The sequence below is a fragment of the Lycorma delicatula genome, chromosome 5 (genome assembly GCF_047948215.1).
Source record: "Lycorma delicatula isolate Av1 chromosome 5, ASM4794821v1, whole genome shotgun sequence".
Classification (NCBI taxonomy): Eukaryota; Metazoa; Arthropoda; class Insecta; order Hemiptera; family Fulgoridae; genus Lycorma; species Lycorma delicatula.
The window spans coordinates 105319195-105338968 of record NC_134459.1 but is presented as its reverse complement, the minus strand read 5'-3'; the positions used below and the strand labels follow the sequence as shown (position 1 = coordinate 105338968).

The 19774-nt window shown below is 31.3% G+C and overlaps 1 protein-coding gene across 1 annotated transcript in view; it reads right to left on the bottom strand.

Annotated features, from left to right (window-relative positions):
- Window positions 1-12496: 12496 nt before the first annotated feature.
- Exo84 (exocyst complex component Exo84) overlaps window positions 12497-19774 on the bottom strand; it is a 50246-nt gene continuing 42968 nt past the window's right edge. Inside the window, exons 12-13 of the mRNA XM_075366803.1 lie at window positions 18494-18684; window positions 12497-16688 (exon numbers count right to left, since the gene is read on the bottom strand). Coding sequence (XP_075222918.1) covers window positions 16509-16688; window positions 18494-18684 — 371 coding nt within the window. The 3' untranslated portion in view covers window positions 12497-16508. The remainder of the gene's footprint in view (window positions 16689-18493; window positions 18685-19774) is intronic.

Genomic DNA, 19774 nt, shown 5'->3' with positions numbered 1-19774 from the left:
CGCAGAAAATGCTGGAGACGGTATGAGCAGTCAGCAGGCTGCTGGGAAACGTCACTGCCCCTAGAACCTGTAAAAAGAGGTTGGTTGTATGGGCACGTTATAAACTCTATACTTCTGTATGGAGTTTCAGTGTGGGGAAATGCCCTGGAATTTAGATACCATTGCCACACAATGGAAGGGGTGCAATGGAGGATAGCGCTGCGTATAATTTCTGCTTACGTGTCTGTTTCTACCGATGCAGCCCTAGTGTTAGCAGGCATTCCCCCTCTCACCCTGATTGCTTGCATGAGGAAGAGAGTGGAGGAAGGCGAAGACTGGATAGTGGCGCGTAGACGGCTGTTCCAGGAATGGCAGGAACAGTGGGACCAATTGACGACTGGAAGATGGACCCACCAATTAATAAGAGAGGTTGAACCATGGGTCAACCGTAAGTTCAGGGACTTTAACTACTGGTTGACCCAACTACTGACGGACCATGGCATGTTCTGAACTTACCTCCATGGTAGGAGAAGAGCAGATGACAAACTATGTCGATACTGCAGAGACCGATATCCCAGAGCACGTCATGTTCGAATGTAGGCACTGGGAAGGTGAATGACGCAGATGCATCAATGTCACTGGATCTATAACAACTGACAAGATAATACAGGTGATCTTAAGCAGCAGAGATAAATTTAACACTGTGATGAGATAAGCATCACATGTGTTTACAATCAAAAGCAGAGAGGACGGGATGACAAGAGACGAGGGATAACCTCCACAAAACAGCGTCAATGTTAACAGACTAGTGATAAATGGTAGGTTACTCCAGAAAAATATTCAGTAAACCATGTTAAAACTGTATGCTTATATGTGTAAATAGAGTAACTGAACCATGAAATATAATGTCTTTACATCTTCTATTGAATGCAAATAAATGTTTGTAGATAAATTGTACTTTGTATGATAATGCCTATGTATTCCATAATTGTTGTGACACAGATAAAAATTATATGTAAAAACCATGTTTAACTGTACTGTATTTCCTTGTAAAGAAAATGCGTAATAGCTGGACCTGGCCACTTCACTCTAGGAGCTAGAGACGAACAAGAGAACAGAGAAGTAACATACACGACTGGTGGTTGGGAAGACCATAAGACGTAAACTAAACAGAAAGCCCTCTGCAGAGCCATCACTCATCTGCACCTGAGCGGATGGGTGCTGGTGATGAGGCACAGTGACGCTTGACCCCCTGAGCTCAAAAGTAGGTTGTGCTATGCTTGGCTGTTGATTTCTCTGGTGGGGAGATACGGTGAAATAGGAGTTTCATTCAGTAGGGTACGGGATAGGTTCTGATAACATCTACTCAAACCTGAACAAGTCCGAAACTCCCCCCCCCAAAAAAAACCCTCCAGGACCACAATTAAGTATAGTTTCAGAGGATGAAATGAATGATTTTTAGCGTGTGTGAAAAATGCCATGCCTGACCGGGATTCAAACCCGGGGCCTCTGGGTGAAAGGCCAAGACACTACCACTTGCGCCACAGAGACCGGCTAGTGTAATCTACCAGTGTGGGTCTCATACTTTGAAGAATACTATTATTAAACCATATGTACCAGTACTTATAATTAATAGTTTTAGTTATATGGAATAGGCTCTGATGAATTCCACACATATAGTTTATGATTTACAAAAATGTGAAACAGGTCTTAATTTGATAGTACTTTCTGATGAAATATGCATTTAACACAAATCATCTTCACATCAATAAGAAACTCAGAACTTTCTTTAGCTAAAAAAATTATCACACCCATTTCATGTATTAATTTCAAACACTGCTCTCTACTTCTGAGAAAAATCAACTTCAATTTAGCACCTGCATCATTAAGAAAACAACAGTTACCAAAATAACTATAAAGTACTTTTACAACAATTAGACATTATTAAAACTTAATTATGATGAAATAGCCATCAACTAATTACACAAATAATACAATTTGTGTATCAATATCTGTATCATGCAGAGTTTGGTTCATGTTAGTTTAGTTTTTTTTATAATTGTAACAATATTTCTTTTACAATATATGATTTGAGAATAATTCAACATACATAGCAAAATGATCTCAACAAGATAGAACAATAAAATATAGTGACAACATTACACACCAAAATATAATTAAGGAATTTAAAAAGTTATGTTCTTAGGTCGACATCAATCTTACCATTGATACGTCAATTGACAAGTTAGCAAGCTCGCTTCTATAACATCTGGTCTTGGATTCAATTCCCTAATAAGGGTCTTGAATATTTACACTCATTTAACCTACCTTCTTTTCCTGTTTAAAATGCATATGCAAAATGTTTGATTTCATAAAAAAAATAAAGATAAAAGTTCTGCTGGTCAAAATAAAATAAATATAAATTATCATTCACTTAACCTTTGTCAAATTTTTTGCTACTTTTCACATTCTGGGTAGTTTTTCTAAAGTTAAAACAATCAATCAAAAATTAAAGCCGTAGTTCTTTTTACTATATGATATACAATGTAAAAATAAAAACTAAAAGTAAAAAACCAATAATTGTATCACCTAAAGTAAAGAAACTTCAAAATATAAAATTATAAAAAAGCACTAATTTGTGGATTAGATGTGAACACACAAGCAGCTTAATTTTAACTTTATGTTTTCTGTGTAATAGATTAACAAAGTACACAATGTAGTTTAAAGTAGTTCTGTATCTTAAAGATATCAGAAATTTGAACAACTTTAAAACAAAACAAAACCAAAGCGTAGTTCAATCCTGTTTGACAATAAGAATAGCTTTTCTTCTCTAATCACAAGCGCCATAATCAAAAAGCATGATGATAAATAATAAGTTATTGGCTTACTGAAATCGTTAACATAAACTGCAAAGGTTATTACAAAAAAATATCTATTCTATGCACCAAGCTATGATTTAATAGCTAGCGACCCTAAACAAAAATAATTTGTATAGTCTATGAATACCTATAAATAACATGGGTATGCAAGCACATGATGATATAACCACTCTATCAATCTATAAATATGAATTAAACAATGATTTTTTTTTTTTTTTAAATCCTTTTGTCAATTCCAATTACACTAATACTTTTATGGCAATTCTTTTTACATGATGGCATATTTTGAGAATGGTTAATTCAAAATTGCCCTGTAGTCTTACAAAAGCAACCCTAAAAAGCTAAGCTTACTCTGCATGTATTTCATCTAACATAATATAATTTAAGAAAGTAACACAAATAATTCAGCTAATATAACATTTTCAAAACATTCAGAAAAAACTATCTGGTTTTCTTTCCTTAAATATAATATTAATTATTTTTTAACGATAATTATCACTTAAAAATATTATGGCTGTATGAACACATCAACTCAAGTGTCCAGTAACTTGCGCATTAATGCTATAATGCACACTTCATTTGTAGTGAAGTTCTGACTTCACCAACGTTTCACATTCTGTCAATGAAAACATATTTTAAAAGTTTAAACGGCAAAAAACCGTTTTATTTCGTTTTATTTTGCTTGCCTGAGGCCGCAACGGTTTTCTTTTTACTAACAGATTTTCTTTTCCCTGATTTTACTCTAGGTCTACTTTTATTTTTCTCTCTTTCACGGTCTCTATACTCTTCACTTTCCCTCAATTTCTGCATTCGTTTCTTGTTTCTTTCCCTCTCAATACTTCTATACGTTTCATCTTTTCTCAACTTTTTAATAGATTCTCTATTTCTCTGTTTTTCACGCTCCCGGTAATCTTCATCTTGCCTTAACAGGGCAATTAATTTCTTTCTCTTCCTATTCTTTTCTTCAATAGATACCTTTCTAGCGCGGGGCATTATTAACCACAAACTGATAGCTTTTTACGAACTTCTAACATCACAAAACAATATCAGAACGTAAACAAAGCAGTGGCAATCTTCGACGCAAAAACGAGTCGTCGCCAATGAACACTGTATATCATCAACAGATAAAAGTTAACACATTAATTTTACTAAAAATTAAATTTTCTCAGAATATTCAGTAATTTGATTTTCGTAATAATCATACATCCAAGTCATCAGCAGTTATAGAATAAATGCTACAGTTTATGGCAACCAAATAAATATGTGAAACAATATTTATATCTACGTGTGAATGTATTTAATAAATTAATATGGACTTAAATTAATCTCTTTTTTTATGGTTGGTTTTTTATATTGATTTATCTTCTAAAGACATGATCTGTACAATATATTATTATGGAGCGATCTGAATAAAAGATATATATAATATATATATATATATATATATATATATATATATATATATATATATATATATATATATATATATATATATTCAGTGAAATAGTTCTACAATTAACTATAAATTTACTTTATTCTATTTATTTAAAAAATAGAAATCCTAATAATAAATTATTACTGAAGCAGCGTGGTCTTTTTATTTTTTATTTATACCTGACGCCCGAGACAAATACTCATGGTCATTCGGCAATTACCCGACGATTTATTACAAAATTTTTTATTCATCTTTAACTGACTTTGCTTGTTTACAATTTTTGTAAATCTACATTAAACAACTGTATTAAGCGTTCTAATCTATTCTGTTCCAAAATCGGGTCATTTTGGTGTAAGCATGCCCTTTATTGCGATTGTTCAATTCCACCACTCTTTTTTACTTAGACAGTCTCTAATATTACGACTTTACTTACGACGTAGTTCTTTCAATGTGGATTGTAGGATAAAAATAATTTTTTGGGCGTTTCATTAATTTTTAACTGTTTTGTAACACCTTCAAAGTAACATAAAATGAACTAACTTAGTCATTTTGTTATTTATACGATGGCCTATCAAAGCATGAGAATAATGATTATCGAAGACGGGTGTCCGAGACAGTTTTATTTCTTCCCAAAATGAAAACACAGACAAAACGTACACACTATACAATTAACTGTATTTACCTTCACATTTCATATCCTAACGGCAATTCAAGGAAGGGACTATCGCGTTGAAGAATTTAAGGTTCTACACGGCAAGCTATGTTTTCCCTAAATCAAATTGAACTCGGCAGTACTGCTGCAGCTCAGCTTAAATAAGCAAGTGCTCTGCTGAAATAGTACGTTATTGCCCGTATTCGTGTGAACATTTCACATCAAATACTTATTCTTTGGTTAATCGTCCACCCAAAACGTAATGGTTAATGTAACGAGGTACTTATGGATATGCTTATTGTAAAATCACAATATTACTAATGAAGGTATTGTTGTAGCATATCTTCATTACTTTAAAAAGTGTGCTGTAGTTATTGAACTAGGCCGCGATTACTGATAAATACTAACAAAAAGGAAATGGGTAAGCACTTTTTTATTAACAATAGGTTACTAAAAAATGTTGAGATCCCAAAGACCACACATTAGTTAACTCTGTAATTATCCTGCTGAAGTTACAGGTGGGGCAGAAAAAAATATCCCCAGCACAATATTGAATAGAACATTAAGATCATAAGTTTGTGCACAGGACATTGGCATGTAAAATTGGAACAGAGCAAGGGGATGAGCATAAAAACAACCCTTCCGTGATCGTCTTTCTTATATTATTTCTTAATATCAACTTTACATAGGTTACTATAGATGCTGGCTTTTTAATGGATCACTCTGTACTAAACTATCAGCACAACTTAACAGAATTACTACCAATAATTATATAAAGTTAAATGGAATGCTGAATTCCATACAAGATCATTTTCTATTGTGATCTCTGCAGTTATCAAATGACAAAATATATGAGAAATTAAAGCTACAAAACTTAAAAAAAAACATACATCACGTGAAAGAATATAAGAATGGAATAGAAAAATCCTACTGTAATTGACTGCAATGTTGTTATTTCTAGATTATATGAAGGTTGAAAATGTATCTCTGTCCATGTATTTAATAATAAATAAGAATTTATAATGCAAAATACTTTATACTGCCAAATCAATTATTATAAATCATAACTGCTATGAGTATGTATAAGTAACAATTAAGTTCTGCAGTCCACATCCATTCAGAACAGTTTAAGGTCTCTGATTAAACATTAAGCCCACATCTGTCTTATTTTCTTGTCGGCTGTCATCTTCAAAGTTGGACAATGATCTATACAGTCCAACCTACTTCATATGTCCATATCAGTGAAGCTGGTAGTGTGAATATTGATTGCTGGGTAATGTGAACCCATTTTAAAAATAAAAAAGAGCCTCATAACTCATCATCACTATGTTATTACTTAAGGTCAGTCAACCGATCTTGAAAAGAGCACCAGAACAATCACATTAATAGTAATATGTTACTTTGATGTTCATAGGGGAATCAGGGTACTGACATTGTTAAGGCTCTAAATTAATCTTGCTGATACCAATATTAAGCCATCCCACACCAGCAAGAAGGCAGGTCAGCAACCAGATATATGTAAAAAAAAACTGAGAATGGAGGACAAACTTTGCCTCCAGAAGTTGGCAATTCCAAATCTGACATTTGAAATATAGGACTTAAAGGGGTGCTTTATCACTTAAATGGAGACAGCTCTCCATCATGTTGCTAATATCTTGTATATTTGTAATTTTTTTTCCATTAAAAACAAAAAGTTTGCTGGACTGGATTTTAGAATGGATATGAATTTAACTAAAACGTTTTGTTACATGTAATGTACACCCAGAGGAACATGGAGGGATGTTATTCATAGTTTGGTTCACATAAAGGAATGAGTTTGAAGTGAATAAAATACTAGAAGAAAACTGCAAATAAAATGTAACTTCAAAAACTGTTCTAACTTGCAAAGTATATGTACTAGTTGCTAAAGACTATTCTAATAAGTTTACTAAAGCAATAGAAGAGGAATATTAAACTTGTTGATATCCACTATTAATTACTATAATGCAATCCACTATAATTCAATTGTATACCACTGTGGATATACACAGCCAGGGTAAAAATAAAGATTTCACACTGTAAAAGACCATGTAAATGTCCTTTAGAGGTCAAATGAACAAGCAACTTCAAACTTAATTTGTTTCCATTATGCTGAAAATCCATAAGCATTAAAATGTCAAGGTTTTGAGAAATAAAATGAACAAATTATATGAATATGAAAACCTCTCCAGCCATGTTGAAAGCATTAATCTTTCAATGCAGGATATATTATACTTCTTCACATTCGTAATCTAATCCACAGTAAAGGGAATATTTTCTTCCTATAAAGAGTAACATTTAAGACTCATCACTACAGTAGTCATGAACATGGTCCAAATATAAAACAAGCTAGGAATGAAATCAGTCACACGATTAGATGAAACTACATCAAAAAATTTCTTGAAGATATAGAGATTTCCAACTATCATACTCAGGAGATAAAAAAGATACCACTTTCTGACAGGAGATAGAAAACCGATCATTTAAATCTGTGTCAAAAGCTGAAGTCAGTTAATTGATTTACATTGATATAAATAATCTCAGCAGTAAAGATTTAATTGAAACAACACTTCAAGCAAAAACTAATGAAATATTATAATCAATAAATCTAAGACTATTACAACATGACTTGCTAAGGTACAAGTATAAAGTGAGTGCAAACTGAAAATTTAAAATGGCTTATATCTATTTTGAATGTAGAGTATGAAAGTAGATGCAGAAATTGGATGGAAATTTCAGGCTACAAAAACAAATAGCAGAAAAATTCCACACAAGCATGTAAAGGGTTTATTTCAAGCCTCTTAAATGTAGTAAAAAAAGCCTGAAAAGGGTTCTGTAACTTTCCTGCTTTGTCTCAACAGATTTTTATTTCAACTATGTTATAGAGTTTTTAAATACTAATGACTCAATTATGCAATATTTAAAGTATAGTTTGCAAACGTGATCAAAATATTCAGTAAAAAAATTTGGGTCCAATTTGACCCCCTTGATCAAAGCATATTTACCTTATAAATTATATAGCATTAAAAGTATAATTGAGAAAAAATCAAAATTCTTAGTAAAAATATTTGGGTCTCTTGACCTTTCTTTTTCCTGTTTAGCCTCCGGTAACTACCATTTAGGTAATTCTTCAGAGGATGATATGTATGAGTGTAAATGAAGTGGTCTTGTGCATTCTCAGTTTGACCATTCCTGAGATGTGTGGTTAATTGAAACCCAACCACCAAAGAACACCGGTATCCACAATCTAGTATTCAAATCCATGTAAAAATAACTGGCTTTACTAGGACTTGAACGCTGTAACTCTCGACTTCCAAATCAGCTGATTTGGGAAGACGCATTAACCACTAGACCAACCCGGTGGGTGGGTCTCTTGACCAAATGACATTTTTGTCATCCACAATGTATTGTATTTGAAGGTACAGTTGCTAAAACAAAATTTTTAATAAAAAAAATTTCAGTCCCATTTGACCTTACTAGACAGTTACCTCTCATATAACATTTTTAATAACAGCCATAACTTGAAAAGTAGTTAAAATATCAAAAATTAATTCTTAAAAATTAAAACAGAACCCTTTCTTAAAAAAAAAAAGTACCCATACTGTGTACATTAATACTATGAGGCTCAGCTGATAAGTTTTGCACACATATGTGTGGCATGGGAATGAAATAAAAGCTACAAAATGCAGTATTTATTTTTCAATATAATTCCCCTTTTTTCAATGTGTGAAAAGTTTTTGCATGCTGTCACTGAAAAATTCTGGCGGTCTTTCTCAGAGCCAAGTGGCCACAGCTTCCTTCACCTCATCATCGGTGGTGTAATGATTATCTTTGAGATCCCTCTTGAGATGAGGGAAGAAGTGGAAGTCGCATGGAGCCAAATCCTGTGAGTTTGGTGGATGCGGAATAGGCTCAAACTTCAGCTTGCGGCGAGCTATCAGAGAGTATGCGCTACCCATCATGCATACATTTTTTGGTAACCCAATTGCTTGATAATATGGCCTACTCGTTCTTTAGATATGCCTAACTGAATAGCGATGCATTGCTGAGTGATTCGCCAGTCACTTTGAAGCAAATTTCCCACCTTCTTTCAATGTTTCTTGTCAGTTACAGAAACAGGATGTCTGCTGCGTCCTCAACTGTCATTTTACCAGCTTCACATTCGTGAAATTTCAACGCCCACCTACTCACAGTACTCCTGTTTCACTACCATAAACCTCTTTTAAACAATGAAAAATATTCATAGGATTTACATTTTCTGCTGTTAAAAATTTGATCATTGCATGCTGTTTTAAACATGTTGACATATTGGCCATACTCAACTCCATTTTAACTGCTACTGAAAACAAACCGGTAAATGGATTTCAACGCATTATCACAGGTTTGTAGAGGGGATTTTAGCTATCATGTGCTGCCACACGCCCAACTCGATAGTACCTTTTGTCTCCATGCAGCAAGCTAATGCGAAAAATTTATCAGCCGAGCCTCATAGGTATAGATTGATTTCAATCTTGCAAATTAAAGTATAAAAAATTGATATCTTAATTATGGCCATTTAGTCCTGTTTTTGAGGCTTAAAAAATATCAAATTAAAAAAAATTATAGCAACTAAACAAAAAAAAATGATTATAATGATCTTTCTTATCTATGAATATGTTGAAAATCAGACCAAAGTATAAATACTACCTCCCAGTTGTCGCTTTGCCCGTACTATACAGTTACTTGCATTTACTGTAGCGGTCAATCTTTTTATTTTATGTTTTTTTGTCAAGTAACCAGAGGCAGGTGCAGGCAGTCATACATATAGTAACAGTAGCAGGGGCTGTGTTAATTGAGCCACAGCACAATATACCATACACACCCCTAAAAAGAAAATCGGAATTAAAAAAAACCCCAAAAACAGTTTTTAAATATTTATCTGAAGAGTATATGCAAGCCCAAATCTACTGAATACCTCATTTACTATATTCAGGATTGGGAAAATTTACACTCATTATTGAAATTTTTTTTACTTTTCATCCCCTTCCAAGGTTGAATTTCAAAAATCTAGAAATTGCTCTATTGACATGATGACTACTGTTGCCAAAAATCAGGATGATGTCTTCATTTGTTACCAAAAATTAAAAAAATAACAAGGTTTAAAAAATTCAAAAACCAATTATAACCCTTGAAACTTAGCATGAAACTCAAAAAATCTAAAAATTGGTTTTTAGATGTTCATAATTAATCAGTTCAAATCCAACTCACATAGTAATAGACACTCACACTTCACAATTCATTAATGTTTGTGCTTCAACCAGAAAATCTCCACTACTATATCAGATACTTGTGGGTGGGTGTGTGTATATAATTTTTTTTTAAGATGAAATATATCCAAAAACCTCAGTGATGCCAAAAAAGAATGGTTAAAAATTAACCATTCTTAGGTAATGATTAGAGTAGTTGTAATGATAGAGTAGTTTTTTTTGTTTGTCCCAAACAAAACAAAACCCCCTCCTTCCCCTTTATATAATAGTACAGATAGATTAATTTATTTAATTTAAATTTAATTCTATTATTATGTAATAATATTTATTTGACTATTTTGAATCATTCAGTTCAAATCCTGTTCACAGTTCATTAATTCAATTTGTTAATGTTCACTACTACATATATACTTCTATTATTTTGAGATGAAATATATTCAAAAACCTTCTCAGTTATGCCAAGAAATATGGGTAAAAATTTAGTAGTGATGGATCAATTAGTTTTTTAAGCAGCCATGTGCTATAAGTAAATCAAAACTACTTAACGTTGTTGGGAAACAATAACTGGAAATATTTTAATTTAAAATTTTTTATATTAATTTATAGTTTTATTTCATCAAAGTGAAAAGTTGCTTTTTTTCCTTTACTAAAATGTGGTAAATAAACCAGCAAAAATTTTTACTAATAAAAAAGTAGTTTTATAAATGATGTGATCAGAAATAAGTTTGGGATAAGAAAGAGCACAATCATGGAGTTGTTATTGTAGATGGGATGTTGGTCCACAGCCCTGATGTAATAGTAAAGAAACTATCATTTTTTATGTAAATATGGTAGAAAATTTAACAGTAATTTTTAAGGGTAAAAATATGATAAAGGAAAATTGTAATTTACAATCAAAAAACTTTAATGAAATAATAATTAAACATATAAAAATAATTATATATATATATATATATATATACATATATTGTTACCACGTATATGCCTAATTTAATATTGGTGGCCGAACATGGTATAGCAACTGGCGCACAGTGTACAGATGCGCTGATAAAAGCATCACTACCGCCATGCAGATGACTGCACAGTTCTCCCACCACAACGGCGCTGCAGCCCTACCATTCTCAGGCTCCAATAAAAGAGCATGAACCACAAGAGTGAATGCAATTCATCGTCGACCACCACCTGGAGAAGACCAAGAAGAAGATGGAAGAAGATAGAAATTCCCTGGCCGGCTCAACATGGGACCTACCGGCAGATGCCAACATCCCCAGCAGAGCAGCAGGCCTGGCCAGCCGGCCGAGCTAGTCGCTGGATGTGGACTCTACCTTCTTGCTCCAGCTCCAGCTCGCCAGGCTTCAATCGCTCTGGCCGGAGGACTCAGCCGCAGAAGCCAGCCCAGCATGGGATTGCTCAGGTAGAACCGCCTCGGCCACGCAGAAGAAGGACGACTAACGCCGACCAACACTGCAGGGCTCTGAGGGCCACCATTGCCACTCTGTAATGGGGACCCAACTACCGCTGAGGGAAAGCCTGGTTGGACTTCAATGGAGGAGCCACAACTCCCCGACTTTGCCGGAGATCAGCTTTCGGACCCAACAGCTCCTCTCAAAGCTAATACAAAAAAGAGCCCTTTTCAGGGCCACCATAAGGTTATGAAATATGAACCGTTGAAGCCATTTGACGACACAGTCCTTCTACGGCTACCATAAGGTTAGCAATTACAACGAACTGTCGAAGCCAATCGACAACAAAAAAGGCCCTTTTCAGGGCCACCATAGGGTTAGTAAGTGCCACATGCCATCGAAACCCTTCGGCGACAATATATATATATATATATTTTAAATCAATTCTTTTAAGAATCACACCCCTCTGTACTATATACAAATATATTTATTTTATTTTATTAGATCAACCAAAGTACAGAATAAATAAAGTAGGATGACTTGCCTTAACCCACCGGGTTAGTCTAGTGGTGAACGCATCTTCCCAAATCAGCTGATTTGGAAGTTAAGAGATCCAGCATTCAAATCCTAGTAAAGTCAGTTATTTTTACATGGATTTGAATACTAGATCGTGGATACCAGTGTACTTTAGTGGTTGGGTTTCAATTAACCACACAGCTCAAGAATGATCGAACTGAGACTGTAAAAGACTACACTTCATTTGCACTCATACATATCATTCTCATTTATTCTCTGAAGTATTAACTGAAAGGGAATTACCGGAGACTAAACAGGAAAAAAAAGAAAGAGGATGACTTGCCTTATTCCATTATATATGCAGGAACACTTTCACGATTTACTCGTATCATCAGCTGCATTACATATTCATATATTCATCTCAAATTACATTACAATCTTCATAAAATACAATAACTTGCGCATTTATTTTATTTAAAATTTAAAACTTTTATTTTAAGAACTTAAACTTTTATTCAGTTAGATTAAAAATTAAACAAAATTTAAAAATATGAAAAATTAATTAAAATTAACATTAAAAATTAAGTTGTAAGAATTTTTACATATAATTACTTTCAATTCAGGTTGATGAGGCAACAGATAGCAATAAAGATGCTCATTTCATTGCCTATGTTCGATTTTGAGATGGTATGTCAGCAGTAGAAGAACTACTTTTCTAAAATCCAATAGAACTCAAAGCAACAGCACTCGCATTATTTGCTATCTTAAATGATTTTATACATGAGGCAAGCATGGAATGGAAAAATCGCATTGAAATATACACCAATGGTGCTTGTTCAATGTCTGAAAGATTCAAAAATATACAAGCACTTGTGATACAAAAATCTCCACAGTGTGTCTGGACACATTGCATGATCCACAGAGAAGCTCTGGCTTCCAAAGAAATGAGTCCTGGTCTGAATAATGTGCTAACAACAGTTGTAACCATAGTAAATTATATAAAAATTAGATGTAAATTCAAAAATTTTTTCTGAACTTTGTAAAGACATAGAGGTGCAGTGCATTCAGCATTACTATTTTATTGTGAGTCAAGACAGTTATCACAAGGAAAATTATTGCAACGTGTTTATGAATTCAGAAATGAAATCGCCACCTTTCTAGAAGATAAAAACCTACCAGAAGCCAAGAAGTTTCAAGATGGTTTATTTGTGATGGAATTGAGCTACTTGGTTAACATATTCGAGAAATTTAATACCTTGAATCTTCAATTCCAAGAAGTAAATACACATATGTTGGATTAATTCAACATATTAATGTTGAATTAATATGTTGCGACTCATTCTGGAGAAGGGGGCGCATGCTCCCTCCAAATAACTAGGGTCCCGGTAGGCATATTTCTGCTACCCCATAAGGTGCTAGTACCAAAAGGACTTCAGCAGACAGCCTGAAGGGGAATCACACCAGGAGTATAAGGCTCAATAGCTTAGTCTCCCACGATCAGACTCTGTAAATAAATTCATGCTGGTCCATACAGATAGGAATGCAAATTACCAAATCTGTCCATAAATAAAACTTAAAATTTATAACTGCCATTAAATAACCCATGAAACCCGCCCGATAATAGAAAGATACAGCATCAAGGGACATTGTCCAGGCTCTGCAATCTGTAGGGAGAAATACTGAAACAAGCACCATTCTTGCATTTTGTTCCGTTATATTGGATATAAGTGATAAAGTTAATGCTTTTTGTGGAAAATTGGTAATGTGAAGCAAAAATTTAAAACAAAATAAATCTAGAAATATTTGCAAATGTGGATGAATGTGTTAAAACTTACAAGGCTGAAGAATAACATGTAAAATTTATTTTGTAACCATTGAAAATCATTTAGCCATGCTGGCAAAGAATTTTTTTGCTGACTTGGTAGCACATTACGAATGGGTTAGGGATCCATTTCAAAATACTCCCGTAGGGTTCTTAACTGCCGAAGAAGAAATCTCCATAGACTTCAACAAGTGGCAAAATCAAAAGACAATTTAGTAATAAATTACTCTTTGAATTTTGGGCATGGGTGGATGATGAGTTTTCTGCATTGAAAACAATAGCATTTCATTACTATTACCATTTTCAACATCCTATCTTTACCAGATTTTCTGTGGTAACTGCATTAAAGACAAAATATAGATCTCAGCTAAATATAGAAAAAGAACTCAGTGTCTATTTCTAATATTAAATCTTCCTTCGAAAAACTGCTCTGCAAAACAGGTCCAAGGGGTTACTAATAATTATTAAACTTGCTTTTAATTTAGTATTGGTAAGTTAATAATTATTAAATACATTGTGCAATGTTGATACAGTCTTATTTATAAGTGTATTATATCAGTGTAAATGTGTATTTTATTATTTATTATACCAGAATGCATTTTGATTTTCTTTTCTTTCAGTAAATTAATACATTTTTTTAATAGTATTTTTTTCTTTTGATATATTCACGTCCCCCCATTTATTATTATCATAACCCCCTAGGAAGCGTGCCCCACAGGTTGAGAAACTATGGCATTATAATTAAAGTGACAGCAGTTTAAAGGTATAAAGTATGTAGTCCCTCAAGTCATTTCCAAGGCTTCCATGCTTTTAAAATGTGTGTGTGGATGCATACATACCACCTGTATTCATATCATAATACCAAGTTTAATATAAACTAACTAACTTATAGGAAAACATAATAATATTTTATAATTGATAATGAATCATGAATTCAAAAGGCTTATTACATAAATTTATATTAAATCTGATGTTTTTGGATGTTTCAGAAATTATTTATTACAGCACATATGTTCAACATATGGAATTTAGGCATGACATGTGTGAAAATAATAATTAAATATGTAGATAATACAGAATCTGTTTCACTAATTTGAAAAATCTGAAAACTAACTTCAATAAAGATTTAATTAAACTTGCCAAATACTTAAAACAAAAATAAATTACTTTTAAAGGTTAACAAATTATTAATATCAGTCCTAAATAAATGTTTAACAAACTCACTTTATACATAAGTTTTCACCATTAACTTACTTAAAATTAAAAAACTTACTTTAAGAAAATGAAAAATACTTATTCATATCTAGTGGTAGTAAACAAGTTGGAATGACCATCTTACACAATTGCAGCTATCAAAATATACATTTATTATTTTAAAAAATTACTGTTTAAGTCATGAAAAGGTCTTATTGCTTATTTTGCTCTCTTTAACAGCCATGTATCATACTTTATACCTTTTTTGAGGCTGCTGCAGCAGTAAGCTTCGAGTTATTGTTTTTAATGTAAAAGGGATCTTTAACTTTGTCAGAAATAAGTCATTTAAGAGTAGTTTACCTTTTAACAGTACTAGTTATTCATTATAAAACAAGTGATGCAGGAAAAAAGCTAAAATTATTGCATTATTGCATGGCTATCAAACTTGTTGGCACTATTCAAACTATGCTGAATGGATATGAAAATGGATACCAATGTAGATGACTGGATTACCAAGTCCAGTCTTGCGTCCACTACCAAGCTGAACATAAAACTGACTGAGCTCCCACCTACCTTGAGAAATTAAAATTCTTTCAGATTTAAATAAATTTAAAAAAGATCTGAAATTATTCTGGTTGAAAAAGAATTTACTCAATTGAAAAATTAAAAAATTTATGTTGAATATTGTTTTATCTGTTTTAAATTATTAATTTTTAACTGTTTTATAACAATTTAACCATAATTTATTATAAACATCTTAATAGATGTATATATTTTGAATTATCAAATTTTCTAGTTTTTGTGTTTAAAATCAGAAATAAAAACAAATAATGAAGACCTTTTGAATAACAATTTATAAATAAAGCTATTTTACTTTTATATTCAATAAAAATGTTTCTTTTAGTGTATTATTAAATTCTCATCAGTAAAGAATGGTAGCTCTCTATTTAATTTTTTTTAAATTATCAGATATTTCTGATAAAACTTGTATTTGTTACTTAGTTATAACACATGTAAGTACAGATACAAGGATTCTAGCTGTCAGATCAATGGAGTCACCATCAATTTATATGACCTTACCGATTCTTTACAAATATCATAAAATAATTTATTTAGCAGGTAACTGACAGAACAGCAAGACATAATATACACTTTATATATATATATATATATATATACTAAAGAAATGTAATAATCATATTAATATTAACTAGCAACATTTATCATTATACTTTTACATTAAGTTATTAAAATTTACATCATTACTTAACAGCTTTTCAATATTACAACATATTATATATGAAATATATATGTTACACATTATAAACAATATAAAATATATTAAAAAATAGTAACAAAATAGCTTAAATATAATCAGTAACATTAGAAATAACAGTGCTTGAAGTATTTTCAGAAAAAAATGTAGCATAATCATGACTATCGAGAAGTTGCCTCAAACGTGATGAGCTTTGCATTGAGAGACGATCAGATGAGATTTTTAGGCAGTCTACTAGATACATACCATTTTTAATAATTAGTTTCTTCTGAAAAAAAAAAAAAACATAAGCAAGAAAGCTACTGAAAATACAATATTTAGCCCATTCATTTATGAATTTTTCACTAAATAGTAGACCTTGTAATACTTTATTAATGAGTAACACATACATATATAGTTTATTAAATTTTAATAATGTTCAACTGATTGACTGATTTATTTGACATTCCAGAGCTATCATTCTAGTGCAGATTTCTTGACTCAGAGACCATAGACAATGCATCCCTTGTTCATGTAATAAGTGCAAAGCTAGTTGCACCATGGATTACCAGACCATAATCTTTTGTTAATTTTAAACCCAACAACAGAGCAGTTGTTTCACTTTTAAATACTTAAATTTCACACATTTTTTGCTTCTGTTATAGAATGTTAAATTTTAGTTACATAAATGAATAAAACACAAATATCAAGACAATAATTCAAGTGTAGTGCATGTATGTATGTATAATGTGTGTGTGTGCTTTTATATACTCTATTCATACTGTTTATAATAATCAGGTTTTTGAATTCTATAATCTGTTTTAAACTGCAAATAATCATTACATAATGAGATAATGCAAAATCAGATTCAACCTTAATATAAAATATTATAACAATGGAAATGTTTATTCCTATTTAAAAAATTATCATAAATATCTTTCAGTCTTATCAGTAACACAGTACATTAAGTGTTGGAAATAAATATAGAGTGGTTAATGTATGAATGTGAAATACACCCCCAAACTACAGCCATATATAGAGCACAATTTATAACGGCAAGCAATAACTATGAAATAGTTCATTTACATTACTTAATAACACACAAGATGCATTCCTGGTTATTTACCACTACAGAATCTATTTTAAAAACATGACATACATGTTTAAATCAAAATTATTTATGTGCAACAGATACACATTTATCAAGTATTTCAAGTTATATATATAAAGTTTATGTTTTGGATTAGGTTGTTTAAATAGAAGATAAAATTTAGCTCAGTGGAAAAGGTTTTGACATGAGCTAATAATGTATAATTTTGACATGAGCTAATGTAATAATTTTGTTAAAAGAAAACATTTTACATATATTATTCAATATATAATACAGGCTTCAGCTGCAGTATAATTGTTTAGATATTAGTAATTCTAGGTGTAGTAGTAACACAGTAACTGCAATAATAGTCACATGAAATGATTCACTTGATAAATTAGTTATTAATATTTACATTTACCACCTGCACTTGTATCTAAATGACAGTGTGCATTCTAATTTCCCTTTTAAAATGTTCATACTTTAATGATTTTTAGGGAACATTACAATAATTTGGATGAAAATGAATAGAAAATATTTCAGTTTATGAAAACCAAAAAAATTAGTATAATGTTATACATGCACGACAAAAGATATCCCTAACTTATTTAAAGCAAGTTAATGGAGTAATAGTTTTTTCTTTAATTTAAATAAAATAAGTAGTATTAATGATTTGTACAACTTTTTAATTCTGTAAATAGCATAGGATGTCTATTTTCTTTTATGAAAAATTAAAAATATTGCAGAAGCATTCCCTAATAAATTAAGTAATGTATTGTTAAATTTAGTATTTAAATCTCTAGATTAAAATCTAAAGATTTTTCTTTATTCTAATCTGCTAAGTGTTGTAAGCAAGATGAAAATTTAATTTTGAATGTTTTTTTAAACATTGTATAGCCCTAAAACAGTACTTGAAAAATTATCTACAAGACAGGATATCTACACTAACAGGATTAATAAAACATTACATACATGTAATCTAAAGCAAAAATAAGTATACCTACCTGAGATTTATGCTTATCAGAATGAAGAGAACTAATAACATGTTTTAACTGAGCCGAAAATACATCATATAGTACTTTATCAAGTGCATGCATTAGATCAAGAGAAACAAGATGTAAACCATCTTCCAACAGCGAAATAAATACTTTAATAAATGCAACTGTATTACTGGTTAATTCAATCCACCACTCACCTGAAAAGAAAAAACTCAACTGAGCAAATTTTATACTCTCTAGAAATATCAGCCAAACAGTACTAGTAATATTTATTAAATTAGACAGTATATTTTGGTTTTTCTTATGCATTATTCAAATAACATACATAGTTTATATAATTTTATACAAATAATGTATATTTTAATTCAAAATCTCAATGATTAATAAAAATACAAGTTGAACTAATAAAAATGACAACCAGTCAATTTATTCTAATCTTTATGAAAGATTCTTCTTACTTTAGCATAAATGTGAGCATTTACTTAAAACAGAATAAGAAATAATGAAGCAAAATTGAAAGAGAGTGTAGTCTAAGCTGGATTTTAGCTAAGGATGTTATTTATATTAACTAATTAACCAGTGCTCTTATTAACTAACCTATAAAGGAAATGTTTAAAACCTTCAGATAAATAATACTGCAGATAAATAATAAAATAATTGCCAAGCCTTTGCTTGAAACCTGAACCAGAAATAAAAAAGCCAATAAAAAAGATACATTATACCATTGTCATACTTTTTTTTCATTTTAGTACTTTTATTTATAGTCGCATCAACAATTAAAGGCAGTAGCGACTTATCAGTGTAATGTATCTTACCAGTAGATATGTAGTCTTGAAAAAACTCAGCCAACCATTCCTGAGATGTGTGGTTAACACTAAAACCTTATCACCAAAGAACACCGGTATCCATGATCTAGTATTCAAATCTGAATAAAAGCAACTACTTTTATTAGGATTTGAACTTGAGAACTCTCAACTTCAAAATCAGCTGATTTACAAGTTTACCACTAGACCAACTCGGTGGGTTATTTTAATCTTATTTTTTAATTTTAATCTTATTTCAAGTCATACCTGTATTTACATATGAACAAAGTATATGCTAAGTGCTTGGATTTCAAGAGGTTAAGTTCCAGAAAATAAAGTTCAAATAAGAATGATTAATATTTATTCATTTATTGTACGGGTTAACTAAAAAAAATTCAATTACAGCAAATAAAATAGAAAATATAATTATTTAATTTTTTTATATAATTATTTTTTAAGATTATTGCAACTAGGAAAAAAACCG